Genomic DNA, 14033 nt, shown 5'->3' on the forward strand with positions numbered 1-14033 from the left:
AGCAAAAGGCCCCGCCCTCGCATCTCATCTCCTCCCCTTGACAACTTGCATGTAGGGGTAAAGCAGGTAATACTGGGAGCTGAAGACTTGGTCCCTCCTTTCCCGAGAAGATCAGGGCTGGGAACAATGTAACTCCCCCCCCCCCCCCAGGCTGGGGTTAAGTGACTTGCCCAGGGTCACACAGCTAGGAAATGTTAAGTGTCTGAGATCACATTTGAACTCAGATCTTCCTGAATTCAAGGCTGGTGCTCTATCCACTGCGCCACCTAGCGGCCCCTACAATATAACTTTCAAAATGCCCTTGTGTGTACACAGTTGTTAACGTCATGTTGTCTCCCCTCTAGAACGTGACCGCCTTAAAGTAACTCCTTTTCTGTAACTGTGTAATGCCTCGGCAGGCCCGCAGTGTACAATAGCACGTCTCCTTCAGAACCTGCGGAGGACCCCACCACATTGGGAAGGTGGGGGTGGGGAAGTGGAACTTTTTCTTTATTCTATCAGATAGAATCGCTGAGGAGGCTCCACGCAAAGGCTTACGGTCTGATTGATAAGGTTCGATTTTCCCTGGCCTAGTGTAAACGGTTAAGCCCTTTCTTTCCCGGGTAATGATTTAAGCATCTTCTTCTGTTACATGAAGTATCTGTTCTTGAGCTCCACCAGCTCCTGCTCCAAGTTCGCCGAGCCCGGCCTCCTTCCGAACGGCCTCGGGCTCTCGTAGCCCGGCGGGAAGGTTGCGCGGATGGCCGCTGCCGAGTTAGGGGACTCGGGCTTGCAGCAGCCGCTGGTGGGGCGTGTGCTCGTACACGTGCGTCCATTGGACATATAGACAAATTGCGGCTTATTTATGGTGGACAGGACTTAGGACCAAAACAATGCGCGCCGCCCGCTCCTGCGCTTTCATTTGGCGCCTCCTCTCCCTCCGGAGCCAGTAGGCCGACCTCGGGTCCTCGGCCCGGCTCGGGGCCTCCAGGCCTGCGGCTCCTTGGACAGAACTAAGCAGTCCAGGCGGCGCTCTCTTCCCTCAGTACTGCAGCTCTTTCTGTTCCAGTCGGCGCCAGTACTCTGGGGCCAGGGCTTTGTGGGAAATGGAGTCTTTTCCTAGCGCTCGCCTACATGCGCACTTTCCCTACGTGTGGAACGTGGAGAGGTGGGGTCTAGATTGTCCCCACAGCTCTCGCAGTAGCGATTCCACTCTCCCAGACCAGAGGGAGCTGCGCCCTCAACTTCCCCTCCGCTCCCTCTAGTTTTTCTACTCATTCCATATCGTTTATGGCTTCTTCCGGAAGAGGCTGGGGGAGAGGGGAAGGGTGTTTCCGCTTCCGGTGGAGCGGGGCTTAGCTGCGGAGATGGCGGCGGCGACGGCGGCGGCGGCAGCGGCGGCCTCCTCCGCCTCGGGTTCGGGGGGCCCTCGAGAGGAGGCCGAGGCCCCGTGCCCAGCCTGGGACGAGTCCCAGCTCCGCAGCTACAGTTTCCGGACCCAGCCCATCCCGCGCCTGAGCCAGAGCGACCCTAGGGCAGAGGAGCTCATCGAGAGTGAGGTGGAGGCGGGGAAGAGGGGAAGGCAGAGCCAGGGAGGCCTGACGGGGCCCGGGTGGGGGGAGTCTCCGGGAGAAGCTCGGAGTGGGGCAGGGTCGGAGGAGCGTGCGAGGGGCGGTCCTGGTGCGGAGGGAAGAGGTAAGGGAGGCAGGGGGAAGGAAAGGCTGCGGGCTGTGAGTGACAAAGGTGCATCCGGGAGTCCGAGCTTATTGACAGCGGAGTGGCGCTGGTCCTAGCGTTCGGAAGGGGGTTTTCTGAGCTTGTGAGATGCAGGGTTAAGGGAACCCGGGCCCGGCGTCCCTGAGAGGGGAGGGTCGCGGCGGGTGTGAGGAAAGCCGGGACAGGGATTTGTGAAGGGGGATCATCCTGAAGCGGGACCGCCGGGAAGGAGCCAGAATGAGCGTCTAAGGAGGCATTGTGACATGGGAAAGGCCGCTGGGACTTGGGGGGGCGCTGCAAAGGGCCGGGGCAAGGACTTCTTACACCTCTGCGCTTGTCTGTTCTCTGCCTGGCGCGCTCTCCCCAGGAGCCTGTGGTACTGACCGACACTAACTTGGTGTATCCTGCCCTGAAATGGGACCTCGAGTATCTGCAGGAGAACATCGGCAACGGAGACTTCTCAGTGTACAGCGCCAGCACCCACAAGTTCCTGTACTACGACGAGAAGAAGATGGCTAACTTCCAGGCTTTTAAACCGAGGTCCAACAGGGAAGAAATGAAATTCCATGAGTTCGTAGAGAAGCTGCAGGACATACAGCAGCGGGGCGGGGAGGAGAGGTGAGCCGGGGCTCCTTCTGACACACCCGTCTCACTTAGCCCTGTGTGCGATGAGTTATGCTTTTAGTTCTTCAGGTTTCTGGTGTAAAGTCCAGTTAACGGGGGATCTACAAGTGGCTTGTGGGTAGTTATTTGTGATCCAAGATTCTCATCTCTAGAATCAGAAAGTGGGATTCGGAGGTTGGGGTGGAGGCAGCCTGCATCGGGGGGCTGAGAGTACCCTCATGTACACGGGCTGGATCGTCAGGCTCAGTCATCCGTGGGCCCACGGGCGTCACCGCCTCTTGTCTCTCTCACTTCACTAATGCCCAATGCGGCACTAACCACCTTGTGACTGGGCTTGGTCTTTCCTTTGAATCATTTTGCACGTGGATGTTTGATTATGAGAAATGATTAATAGCCAGTTATTAATTAGGGGTCTTCCAGGTATTTTTCCCTATTGTCTCATTCAGAAACCGGTCCTTGGAAGTCTATTTGGCCAGACCCCACCCTCCCAGGATAGTTTATTTCTGATTAAAATGTCACAGGGATCTGATCCGGATGAATTCCCTGCTGCCACCCGTTGTGTTATGCTTACATGGTGGGCTTGGAGTTTTTTGTCCAGCTTCCCAGAGGCTGCTGAGAATCTTTCAGCCCTTCTACCTCTTCTACTTTATCTGAGCTGCCATATTCTGTGGGTAACACCTGACTATTTGGGAGAAGGAGTCTTCACAAAATCTATGTTTTTATTTTAGAAAGTTGCTATAAACTGAAGGCTTTGAAAAGCATAACAGTTTTTAACCATTCAATATTCTCCAAGGTGGGATCTTTTGGTTACCAAGAAAGGCCAAAGACCATCAATTTATTGATTATATGCTAGTCTAATTGGTAAACTGATTATTAATTATCCAGAAACGCTGTTTCATGGAATTTTTAAAAAAATTAATTTTATAATTATAACATTTTTTTGACAGTACATATGCATAGGTTTTTTTTTTTTTTTTTTTTTTTTTTTAACAACATTATCCCTTGTATTCCCTTCTGTTCCGACTTTTCCCCTCCTGTCCTCCACCCCCTCCCCTAGATGGCAGGCATTCCCGTACATATTAAATATCTTATAGTATATCCTAGGTACAATATATATGTGCAGAACTGAATTTTGTTGTTGTTGTTGCAAAGGAAGAATTGGATTCGGAAGGTAAAAATAACCTGGAAGAAAAACAAAAAAAGCTCACAGTTTACACTCATTTCCCAGTGTTCCTTCTCTGGGTATAGCTGATTCTGTCCATCACTGATCAGTTGGAATTCATGGAAATTTTCAATGATGCCAGTTAAATCATCTTTGGGCACTTCACTCCCAACTCTCATCCTTTCGCTGCTCTTTCCCAGTGCTACGGTCCTTGGATGTGGAATATTTCCTTCTTCATGGTATCTTGTCACTGTTGGATTCTGAACTCTTGGGAATCTCATTACTAGAGGAGCTTACATTTCCTTTTGTGACTAGACTAGTGGTTGGATATTGTCAGAATATTACTATAATTTGTGCTTTGTTTGGTGTTATCCTGAGTGTTTTCTGGAGATCGGTCCAGTGCTGGTTGTGTGGTGATTCTGGGAGAAAACAGGTTTCTTGTGTAAGAATACCTCTGAGCCTGCCCACTGTATCTGTCAGATGTAGGAGGATGACCATGATCCAGGGTTCCCCGCAACTTCCTAGCACTTGTATGTTTAGTTTGACTTTGGTAGTTTGCCATCATTAAGGGCACTGTGGTGTAGTGGAAGGAACACTGGATTTGGAGCCAGAGTACCTGAGTTAAAGGCTCAACTCCTTAATTTCACCTTGGTTAAGTCACTTAACCTTTTTGAGGCCTAGTTTTTTTAAATTTGTCAAGCTGGAGCGGGGGGGACTAGATTAGATTGACTTCTTATGTCCTTTTGAGCTACAAATTTTATGATTATTAAAGGCAGGCCTAGGAGATATGGCTGTTGGTGATGGAAGTAAGTATCCCTTTTAAGCCTTGAAAGACTGAATTGTTTCCTATAATTTTTTTATGTTTTACCACTTCTGATTCTTTTGGTGATAGTCATAGCCGACACACTTTGTTTACAAAGCATATTCTATGAGTATTGTTTGATTCTACTTTTGAGAAAGTTCAAATATTGCTGCCTAAGATTGATAATTTTCTAGTTCTTCCTAGAGTGTCACTTCCATGTTTGGCTTTTTGTGTGATTTGGCCAAATTTATCTGAACTGCCATATTCTGTGGGTAACACTTGACTATTTGGGAGAAGAAAGCTTCACAAAATCTATATGTTTTTATTTTAGAAAATTGCTATAAACTAAAGGCTTTGAAAAGCATAATAGGAATTCTTCAGTCTCAGGAGTACCCAAGAACATAGGTGCTATAGTTTAGTTTGGTGTTAGAGCCTTGAGATATAGGGGAAAGGATTTAGATTTCCCAGATTAGTATTGGTTGTTTGCAGCTGTTCCCTGTGTAAATTGTGCCAGCCCTGGGTGTGGGTTTATATTTCAGGATGTGGGGAGGCTGTGGCTTGAGTGTATACTAATGAGACTTTCTTCTTGGGGAATATAGGTTATATCTGCAGCAGACTCTGAACGACACAGTAGGCAGGAAGATTGTCATGGACTTCTTGGGTTTTAACTGGAACTGGATTAATAAACAGCAGGGAAAGCGTGGCTGGGGGCAGCTGACCTCTAACTTGCTGCTTATTGGCATGGAAGGTAAGAAACTAAGCAAAAATCTGGGAGAATTGGTTGTAAGTTTTTGTTTCCCAGTGCTACAGTAATTTCCCCAGCTGATTGTGGGCTATATCAGTATACATTTTAGGAACTTCTCTGAAGCACCATTAACATTTAGCAGACTTTTATCATGCCCAGAAGAGGGTTAATCTGGGACAAGTGTTTGGTTTCCTTCGGGAGAGAGTATCTTTTCAGTCACTCAGTAAGTATTTCAGTCTTAGATTTAGGTGGATTTTGAGGCACTTCCTATCCTTCTGGGTGTTTCTTCAGCAGGTTCTGATTCTGACTTAATGTCACAGGTTAGTTTTGGCTAAAACAATTTCTTTTAAGCTGACACTCCTGCTCTTTGCTAACAAGTTCATATTTGAGTTTTCCTGGTTGCCTGCCACAGATAGGTAGTGGAGGAACAGATTAGTTCATCTTCAATTTATTTTATTTATGAACCGTTACCAGTGAAGAAACAGTTCTAGTCTGTATAGAAGGCTTCAATTCTGTCATTCAGGAATGGGTACTGAATGTCCTCTGTGTAATACTCTACATAGATTCTGGAAAAGGTTCTATAGCAATTGGCCTGGGTAGAGGAGGTAAAGATTAGGATAGGTTTGAGGACATGCTGTGAGAAGTTTAAGAACTATCTGGAAGAACTTTGCAGAGCAGGTGCCAATTCATACAGCTCAGACTTCTGTCTGGCTTCTTGCAAGAATGGAATATTTGTGTTACTTCTTGGTTTTCACTTCCATGTTTGGCTTTTTGTGTGATTTGGCCAAATTTATCTGAGCTGCCATATTCTGTGGGTAACACCTATTTGGTTTCTTAATGGATTTATTTAAAGGTCTTCAAGTTGACCTTTTTTTTTTTTTTTTTTTTTTTTTAAGAATATCCAAAAGGTATTAATCTTAAAAACCAAAAAATTAGAGGATGATCTGCCGTTTTGGCCAGAATTACAAATGTCATTTTGATTTTTGGCTTACTGTTAAAGATAGCAGCTGTCAATACAATCTTTTAATTTTGTGATATTTAATGTACTTCTTGCATATTAGACATCACTTTGATATTTTGCTGGAACTTGTGATTGTACCTGCTTAGAATTAGTTCATAAATATTTTTGTGATTTGTTGACTTTGGATCCTCAGGTGAGTTGGAAAGACTGGGGATTCCCAAACATAAAGATGTTTGACCCCTCACCATTTTCATGCAGCTTCTCCTGGATTCTGTACTATAGGTCAGGGAGTGGCAAACTATAGCCAGCTGCATTTGATGCTTGGTTTTCTGAGGACTGTGAATAAAGAATGATTTTTACATTTTAAATAAAGTTTTATTATAATTAAAAATATAAAAATAATTCTTAGCTCATGACAGGTGATGGGTCAGGTTTGGACTTTGGGCCATAGTTTGTCAGACTCCTGTTCTGACTTATTCATATAGACTCTGCTGTGGATGACGTGTCTTCACTCTTACAGGAAATGTGACACCTGCTCATTATGATGAACAACAAAACTTCTTTGCTCAGATCAAGGGCTATAAGCGATGCATCCTATTTCCTCCAGATCAGTTTGAGTGCCTCTATCCATACCCTGTGCATCATCCCTGTGATAGACAGAGTCAGGTAAGTTAACAGGGTATGTAGGAAGGCAGTGCAGACTCATTCAAAATATTTCTTTTTTCATGGGGAAATGGGCACTGTTGTGTTGAATCTTTAAAGTTAGCTTACCTGCAGATGAGTTGGAATTATATTTCAGCATATAAAATTCTGTAATCCTTCTCACTTATCACTAATTCCCAAGACCTCTCTATTGATGTTTTTGATGCTTGTGGATAATAGTGTCCTGTGAAGGTTCAAATCTTTTATCTTTTTTTTTTTTAAACTATAGCTCGTATTGTCTTGAATTGGACTGGTGTGCTTGAGCTAATCTTTACAGTCCATAAAAAGTTTAGGCTCCCATGTTCCCTGGGTTTTGAGGTTGTTCTGTTAGGTGATTGAAACATGCCAAGTAATAGAACAGGATTACTTGTAGATGTTATCCTAGGAAGTCTAAGGCATAGTAAGAGATGATTGCCTTGGTTGCCAGGGAGGGATTAGAAGAGTTGATGGGTCAATGACTTTATAGAAAATGACTTCTGACCCATCACATGCAGGATTCTTGTTGCACTAGGATTTTTTTGTTTATGCTTTGGCAGAGCATATCCTCAAATTACCAACTTTTGGAACAAACTTCCAAACCTTCAAGTTGTGTCAATCATATCATAGAGTACCAGATCTTAGGATCTTCCACAGTTAGATATGTCCTGTTTCTTTTTCTTTGATTGTTTCATATGTTTAGTTTTGCCTGCCAAGTAGGGTACACATTTCCTAGTATTATGTTGCCTTCTTTTAATTCTTAATACCCAGCACAGCAATTTCATTGCTAAAGGAAACTCCTAGTTAAGGAAATTTCTCCTACCAATGCAGGAAATATCTAGCATAGTTAACAGTAAATACTTATTTACTGATACATTTCTTCCCTCACTGGATCTTCCAGGTGGATTTTGATAATCCTGACTATGAGAGATTCCCTAACTTCCAAAACGTGGTTGGCTATGAGACGGTGGTTGGCCCTGGAGATGTTCTTTACATCCCTATGTATTGGTAAGAAGGAATAGGAGATGGGTGGTGAGGAAAGTGGCTTGGTGTGATTTCCTTTGTATTCCCTGGTGAAAATTACCTGTGTTCTATGGGAGGTACTGGAACTTTGCTAGCACATCCCCAATGGGTACTCACCAAGCCTGATAGGTGAATAAAAGTTCTGTCTTTGGACAAAAACAAAGTGGTGTTCATTCCTCTTATCAATAAAAATCCCAGAATGTTTTTTTGACATTTGGAGACTGAATATAAATCTTATCTTAAGAGTCTGAGTGCTTTTGACCTCAGTGGCTTAAGTGATGACCAGTCACTTATGTATTTTTGTCCTGGACCCTATATAGTTCTTACTTCACTTTGAAAGACATTGAAGAACTGGAGCATGTTAATTTATTCTATTGCAGGTGGCATCACATAGAATCATTACTGAATGGGGGAACCACAATCACTGTGAACTTCTGGTACAAGGTGAATATTATTCTCTTAGCATAAGAGTGGTAATGGGAGGAAGTCACACTATGATGTGTTTATTTGGGGGCTTTGTTTTCTTGGTGAAGTGAAAGGTTTTCACTCAAAAAGATGACTTCATGGTTCAGGTGCCTTGACAAGGGGAAGAAGGAATGAAAGATCCAACTGTTGGCCTTTAAATATTGTTAAGCTCAGGGAGGTTCTTTGGGTACCAATTCCTTGTTAAAGGAAATTCAGAGAATCTTGCCCTTAATTCTTTTGTGCCTTTCTAAACCTCCATTGAAGACTGAATCCTAAAGTAACAACCTCTGAAAGTTTGCTGTTGCCCAAATCTTCTTGATTTCTAATAACCTTCTTTTCTCTGCTTCTGCCAAGATAGCAATAGATCACATTTATAAATAATAATAGCTAGCATTTATGTAATGCTTTAAGGTTTGCAAAATACTTTATAAATGTCTTATTTGTTCCTCCTAACAATGCTGAAAAGTAGGTACTATTATTATCTCCTTTTAACATTGAGGAAATTAAGACACAAAGTTAAATGACTTGCCCAGACTCCGATAAATGTCTGAGGCCAGAATTTAAATTCTGGTCTTTGAGATTCCAGGGCCACTGGTTTATATGCTGCTGTATATAACACTTAAGGTTTTATAAAAGAGTTTGATGTATGTAAAGTAGGAAATTTGAAGTCCCCAACAACACTGAACTTTTAATATCTTTCCCATTTATCCAGGGAATAGGAAACTGAGACTTAGAAGATAAGACTTTGCCCAAGGTCATACAGCTAATTAGTGTCCCAGGCCTCTCCTGATTCACCGTCAGGTTCACCATCTGTTTCTGCTTTTCTTTATTCTGCCACTATAAATTATTTTTAAAATAATTCTTTTTATTTTATAATTTTATAACAATTTCATTTTATAACAATTCTTTAATTTTTTTTTTTTAATTAATAGTCTATTTCTCTCCCTCCCATCTTGCCTTCATTGGCAAACAAAAGAAAAAGGAAAAACTCAGAAATATTCATAGACAAGCACATTCCCATATTGGCCATAAAGGGTTTTTAAGTTTTGTTCTTCAGGGTTTACACTTTCTGGGGTTTTTATTTTCAAGGGGGAAAAAAGACTATACAAATTCAGAAATAATGTGCTAGGTTAAGATAATTAGTAATACGTACATATCTAGTCCCATAGCTAGAGAGGATAGTACCCAAATTTCTAAGCTTTCTCTTTGTAGTGTATAAGATCTTGAGGCAGAAGGGATCTGAGAGACCATCTTATCCATTGTTCCCATATTATAGATGAGGAAACTGGGGCCCAGAGGGTCACACAAGTGATATGTGACCTAAGAATTAGGATTGAGTCCCCATTTTCTTACTCGAGTTCCAGTGCTTTTCTCATTACATTGCATAGTTCCTTCTGACTGGTTTGGCTTATTTTTGTTTTTAGGTCCAGAGCTTTCAGTTCCCTCCTGACCTCTGCAATAGAATGGTGTCTTTGCTCCCAGAACACCCCTTAGTTCATTGAGGATTTGTCAACCTGAGTGTTTTCCTTTGGTAAATCTCAGGCCTGCTTCAGGAAGCCTTTCTTACCTCCACTCATCCCCATCCTTTCATCCTTTCAAAAGGATAATCAAACAAGTACACAATGCATTGCCACAAAATACAGAATCCAGCATGACTCCTCAGCCGAAAACAAACCCAAAACTCAAGAGAACAGTAGATTTAGAGTCCAAGAACATTTATGCTTTAAATGCAGACTATTGCTTAGTAACTTTGTGATATTGGGTAAGTCACTTCACTTCCAAGGGCCTCAGTTTCTTCATGTATAAATTGAGTGCTTTGGACCAAATGACTTTTAAGGTCCCTTCTGGATCCCAATCTGTATACTTCAGATTATAAGTTTCTATCACAATGAGTAACTTTGTTAATGTAGGTATTTCCCAGTATCTGTATCTTAAGTATCTTAAGATAACTTGAAGGTCAGCCAATTAGGATAATTTCCTGAACTGCTGCTTCTTTTACAGGGGGCACCTACCCCTAAGAGGATTGAATATCCTCTTAAGGCTCATCAAAAAGTGGCCATAATGAGAAACATTGAGAAGATGCTGGGAGAGGCCCTAGGGAACCCGCAAGAGGTATGGCTAGTCCTTGGTTGAGTCTGTAGCCCAGGGGTTCTCAAACTATGGCCTACGGGCCAGATGCGGCCTGCTGAGGACATTTATGTGGCCCGTCAGGTTATGGCAAATAGGCTGAGGGGCGGAAACAGAGTGTGAGCTTTTGTTCTTACTATAGTCCAGCCCTCCCACAGTCTGAGGGACAGTGAACTGGCCCCCTATTTAAAAAGTTTGAGAACCACTGCCTTAGCCATTGGGTGGGCAGGGGTCTTAGTAGACAAAAAAAAGTGTTGTCAACCTTGGTTCCTCTTATTTTGGAAGCAAATGTATTTTCCATGAAGGTTACAGGCATCTTTAAAAAACCTTGTTTTCTAATGAGTGCCAGACTTGGCCATCAGATCTATAGAACCTGTTCTGTGCTGGCAGTAATGTTCCCTGTGGGGCTCGTGTGCTGACTGGGGGATCCTCCAGGGAATTTTTGGAAGATTGAGGAGAAGCAGTAAAGCATTTCCCTGCATGCTCACAGCTGTGCCAAGACAGCTCTGGGAATTATTGGGAGCTGCTTCTTGGAAAGGTGTTTCAGTGACCTCGTCAGAGCAGAGGGGAGTCTGGTAGTGTCGAAATCCTTGTTTCTTTCCTATGGAAGGAGGGGTGAGGCTGCCATACTCAGTGCCCCAAGGACACTTGGTGGCTGTTAGGTTTAAGTTAGTCTTACTTCATATAATCTGATAGGAACACACGGCATACACAGAGATCTTTGCAGAGCCTGCAGAAATATGCACATGTGTGTCAGTTGTCTGCTTAGGGATCAGCTTTTCTGTCCCCTGGGGAAGAACATGGCATCTGTTTATCAGCTCAGCACAGTGCAAGGTTGCGGGGCATTGTGGGAAAGAGTTGATGCAAAATAGATTTCAGAGGATGGTGGCCATTTCCTGTAAGGTTAGGTGGTCTCCATCCCTATTCTTCCAGTGAAGGAGAGAGAGAATAGAGATTAAATAAGACCTTAATTTTGTCTAAAAGACAGCCCTTTGCCTATCCCTGGCCTGTCCAAGGGCTTCTGTGGCTTCTTCCCTGGTCTAGGGGCTAGGGAGGTGGTAGCGGGATTGTCACAGGTAACTCAGTGACTGGATCATCCTATTTCTGCACAGGTAGGCCCCTTGTTGAACACGATGATCAAGGGTCGATACAACTAGCCTGTTGGAAGGTGGAGGCCTCCTTGATGACTGCCAACCCTCCCATCCCATCCCATCCCATCTCGTCCGGTCCACGCTGCTTCGTTGATGAGGACTGGAAGATCCAGAGTGATAGTAATTGCACGCAGCACTTAACAGACTGGGTTCCTGCCCCAGCCTCCTGTGGCAGGAGTGTGAGGTCGGGGGGCCATTAAGCAACCCATCCTCCTCTGCTCCTATCTTGAGTGATTTCTTCCTTCTCCACTTCTGTTCTTACTCACCTTCCCTTTTTGCCCCCAAGTCCTGCATTCATTGTGGAGTTCCAGCTTTGTGTCATTGTCTGTGTGCTTGTCTGTCTTTGTGTCCTTCCTCCCAGGCCCCTGAGGCTGTGATGGTGCTCTTGTCGATTGGCATGATGTCCAACAGCCTCACTGCCATTGTCTGGGTAAGGGAAGGAGCCAAGTCTACCTGGATCATGTTTGCATCTTTGAAGGGAGTCTGTTGACCTGATGACTAGTGTCCTAGGCTCCTGAAACTCCTGAGTTTTTCAGCCTTTCTTGTCTCCATTCTGGCCAGATACTTTGCCTGTACACCAACAGTCTAGTTTGATTTTGTACAGTGAGTGTATTCTGGGTACCACAAGAAGGAAGGAGCTGTCTGGCTTATGTGTGTACATCTTTGTCCATATTCTGGCCAGGATCTGCCTACCAACACTCTCCATAATCTGACTGCCGAGACTGGCTGTGCTACAGGACAAGGAGCTTCCTGGCCTGAGTGTGACTGTTCTGATGGCCACACTGTGGCTGAAGTCTGTCTATGAACACTCCACATGCTGACTTGGTCCACTTCCACTGGGTACTACTGCAGGGAAGTTGCTGCCTGGTCCACCAAGATGCTTTTTATTTGGTTTTTAGCCTATTTATATTGGTTGGACCTTGCTGCAGTACACTTGAGATTTATTAGATAGAGCCTCCAGGGCTCAGGAATCCCTTGTCTAGTCCCCTTCCTTTGAGGTTGAGCTCTCTGGCTTTCTTGAAGCCAATTGCTCATTTCCTCATCTGTGGGGACAATGATGGGAGTGGTAGACACTGGGGCCTGAGAGGTAAACTGGGGCTGATCCCCTTGTCCATCACTTGGGGAGATGAGCCAGAATCCCTGCCATCTCCTGTAGTTCTGAATGTACAGATGCTCCAAACCTCTAAAAAAAGCTCCCCAAAGCATCAAGGTAGCTACAGCCAGCAAGGACCAGGGACCTTTCCTTGGTCTTTTTGAGTGACTTGAGGACTGCCTTCCTGCAAGAAGATTCCTTGGAAGAAGTGAGGGCAATAGGTGGGAGGAAATACGGTTTATTTTTTCCTTTTTGCCAAAGGTTTAATTTCAGTGTCTGAGCATTGGTTCTTGTCTCCAGAAGCTCAGTTTGTAATGCACTGATAGACTGGTGTGTATAGAGGAGGGGATGTTTACTTTTGTAAATCCCTGTGCTTTTCTATACTTGCCCTGGTGTTCTCCCTGATGGGAACAGGGTGTGTGTGACTGTGGAAGACACGGTACCTTCTCTAGTGTAGTTCTTTCAATAACAACCAATGTTGGGAAATGACCGGAGTGATATGATCTGTGTCCCTTCTTGGTTTCCTACCCGACACTTGAAGGATTGTGGTGAGAAAAAGTGCAAGCAAAACCTGCTGGGTGTTCTCAGTCCTTCTCCCAGACCCTTGGTAGTGACTCAGCAGCAATCTATGCTGGGCAGGAGGGACAAATCACTGGTGTCAAGGCTGCTCAGTTTGAAATTGAAGACCCAGCTTGAGGGCACTTTAATTTTTAAAAAGCAGCTGGCTTGGGATATGAGTGTTTTCTTCCCATTTCCTGACTTGCTCTGCTCTGTTCCCTTGACATTGCCAGATTATATATTGGCTTCAGAGAGTTTGAATGTGGGCAGAGGGCCCTTTGCTGCATGAAACATGCTGGGGATGTCTAAACTCCTTACTTGACATAAAGCAGCACTCTTTCATGGTGGCCACTAACTGGTCACATAAAGAATCATATAGAGTAGGGTTTGGAGCCAGTGTAAATGTCACTTGATAGGCAACTGGGAATTTTTGTGTTCTCCTTCCATCACGGATAGGAGAAAAAGTTATGATTAGTTATGCAAAGTCAAATATTTGTTGGGGGCTCTGTATTGGGGGTGGGTGGCTCTTCACTAAAGTGGAGCAGATGCCCAGGACGCCTTGGGGAGATGCAGCTTCCCCTACAAATCAGAGCTCTAAATTACAAGGTTTTTACCAACGGGAACAGTTGGGGAAAGTCGTCTGCTCATTTGCGTAATGGTTTCTGTCACTGGTGATTAGACACAGGATGAAGGAAAAGAAATTTGACAATTAGGAATGAGCGATCATTAATCTGAATCTGTTAGGAGACAGAGGGGAAGGATCTTATCGATAAGCAAGACTGACCCAGGTGCAGGCCTTGGCCCCTCTGCAAATGCCATCAGTAATATATCTCCAAAGTGTGAGCTGGGCCAGTGCACTTAAGAGCAAAAGATCAGGGCATAGGTCCAGCCCTAGTATAAGGTAAGAGGTTCAGTTTAGTATACCCAGTACCAGATTACATAAAAAGTC

At 44.3% G+C, this 14033-nt stretch overlaps 1 protein-coding gene across 1 annotated transcript; it reads left to right on the plus strand.

The window, feature by feature from the left end:
* Positions 1–1184: 1184 nt before the first annotated feature.
* On the plus strand, positions 1185–13012 carry HIF1AN (hypoxia inducible factor 1 subunit alpha inhibitor). The gene is made up of 8 exons (XM_074295329.1): positions 1185–1538; positions 2063–2313; positions 4883–5031; positions 6510–6655; positions 7569–7675; positions 8071–8134; positions 10157–10267; positions 11395–13012. The coding sequence occupies exons 1-8, from the start codon at positions 1347–1349 to the stop codon at positions 11437–11439; spliced, it is 1065 nt and encodes a 354-aa protein (XP_074151430.1). The 5' UTR covers positions 1185–1346; the 3' UTR covers positions 11440–13012.
* The last annotated feature ends 1021 nt before the right edge of the window (positions 13013–14033 follow it).

This window comes from Sminthopsis crassicaudata, chromosome 2 (genome assembly GCF_048593235.1).
Source record: "Sminthopsis crassicaudata isolate SCR6 chromosome 2, ASM4859323v1, whole genome shotgun sequence".
Lineage (NCBI taxonomy): Eukaryota > Metazoa > Chordata > Mammalia > Dasyuromorphia > Dasyuridae > Sminthopsis > Sminthopsis crassicaudata.

What these genes read in the sequence shown, in the direction of transcription:
- HIF1AN (XM_074295329.1), top strand. Translation starts at nt 1,347, where the DNA reads ATGGCGGCGGCGACGGCGGCGGCGGCAGCGGCGGCCTCCTCCGCCTCG. An exon ending in CCTGTGATAGACAGAGTCAG is followed by an intron (nt 6,656 to 7,568) that starts GTAAGTTAACAG and finishes TGGATCTTCCAG; the next exon opens with GTGGATTTTGATAATCCTGA. An exon ending in CCCTAGGGAACCCGCAAGAG is followed by an intron (nt 10,268 to 11,394) that starts GTATGGCTAGTC and finishes ATTTCTGCACAG; the next exon opens with GTAGGCCCCTTGTTGAACAC.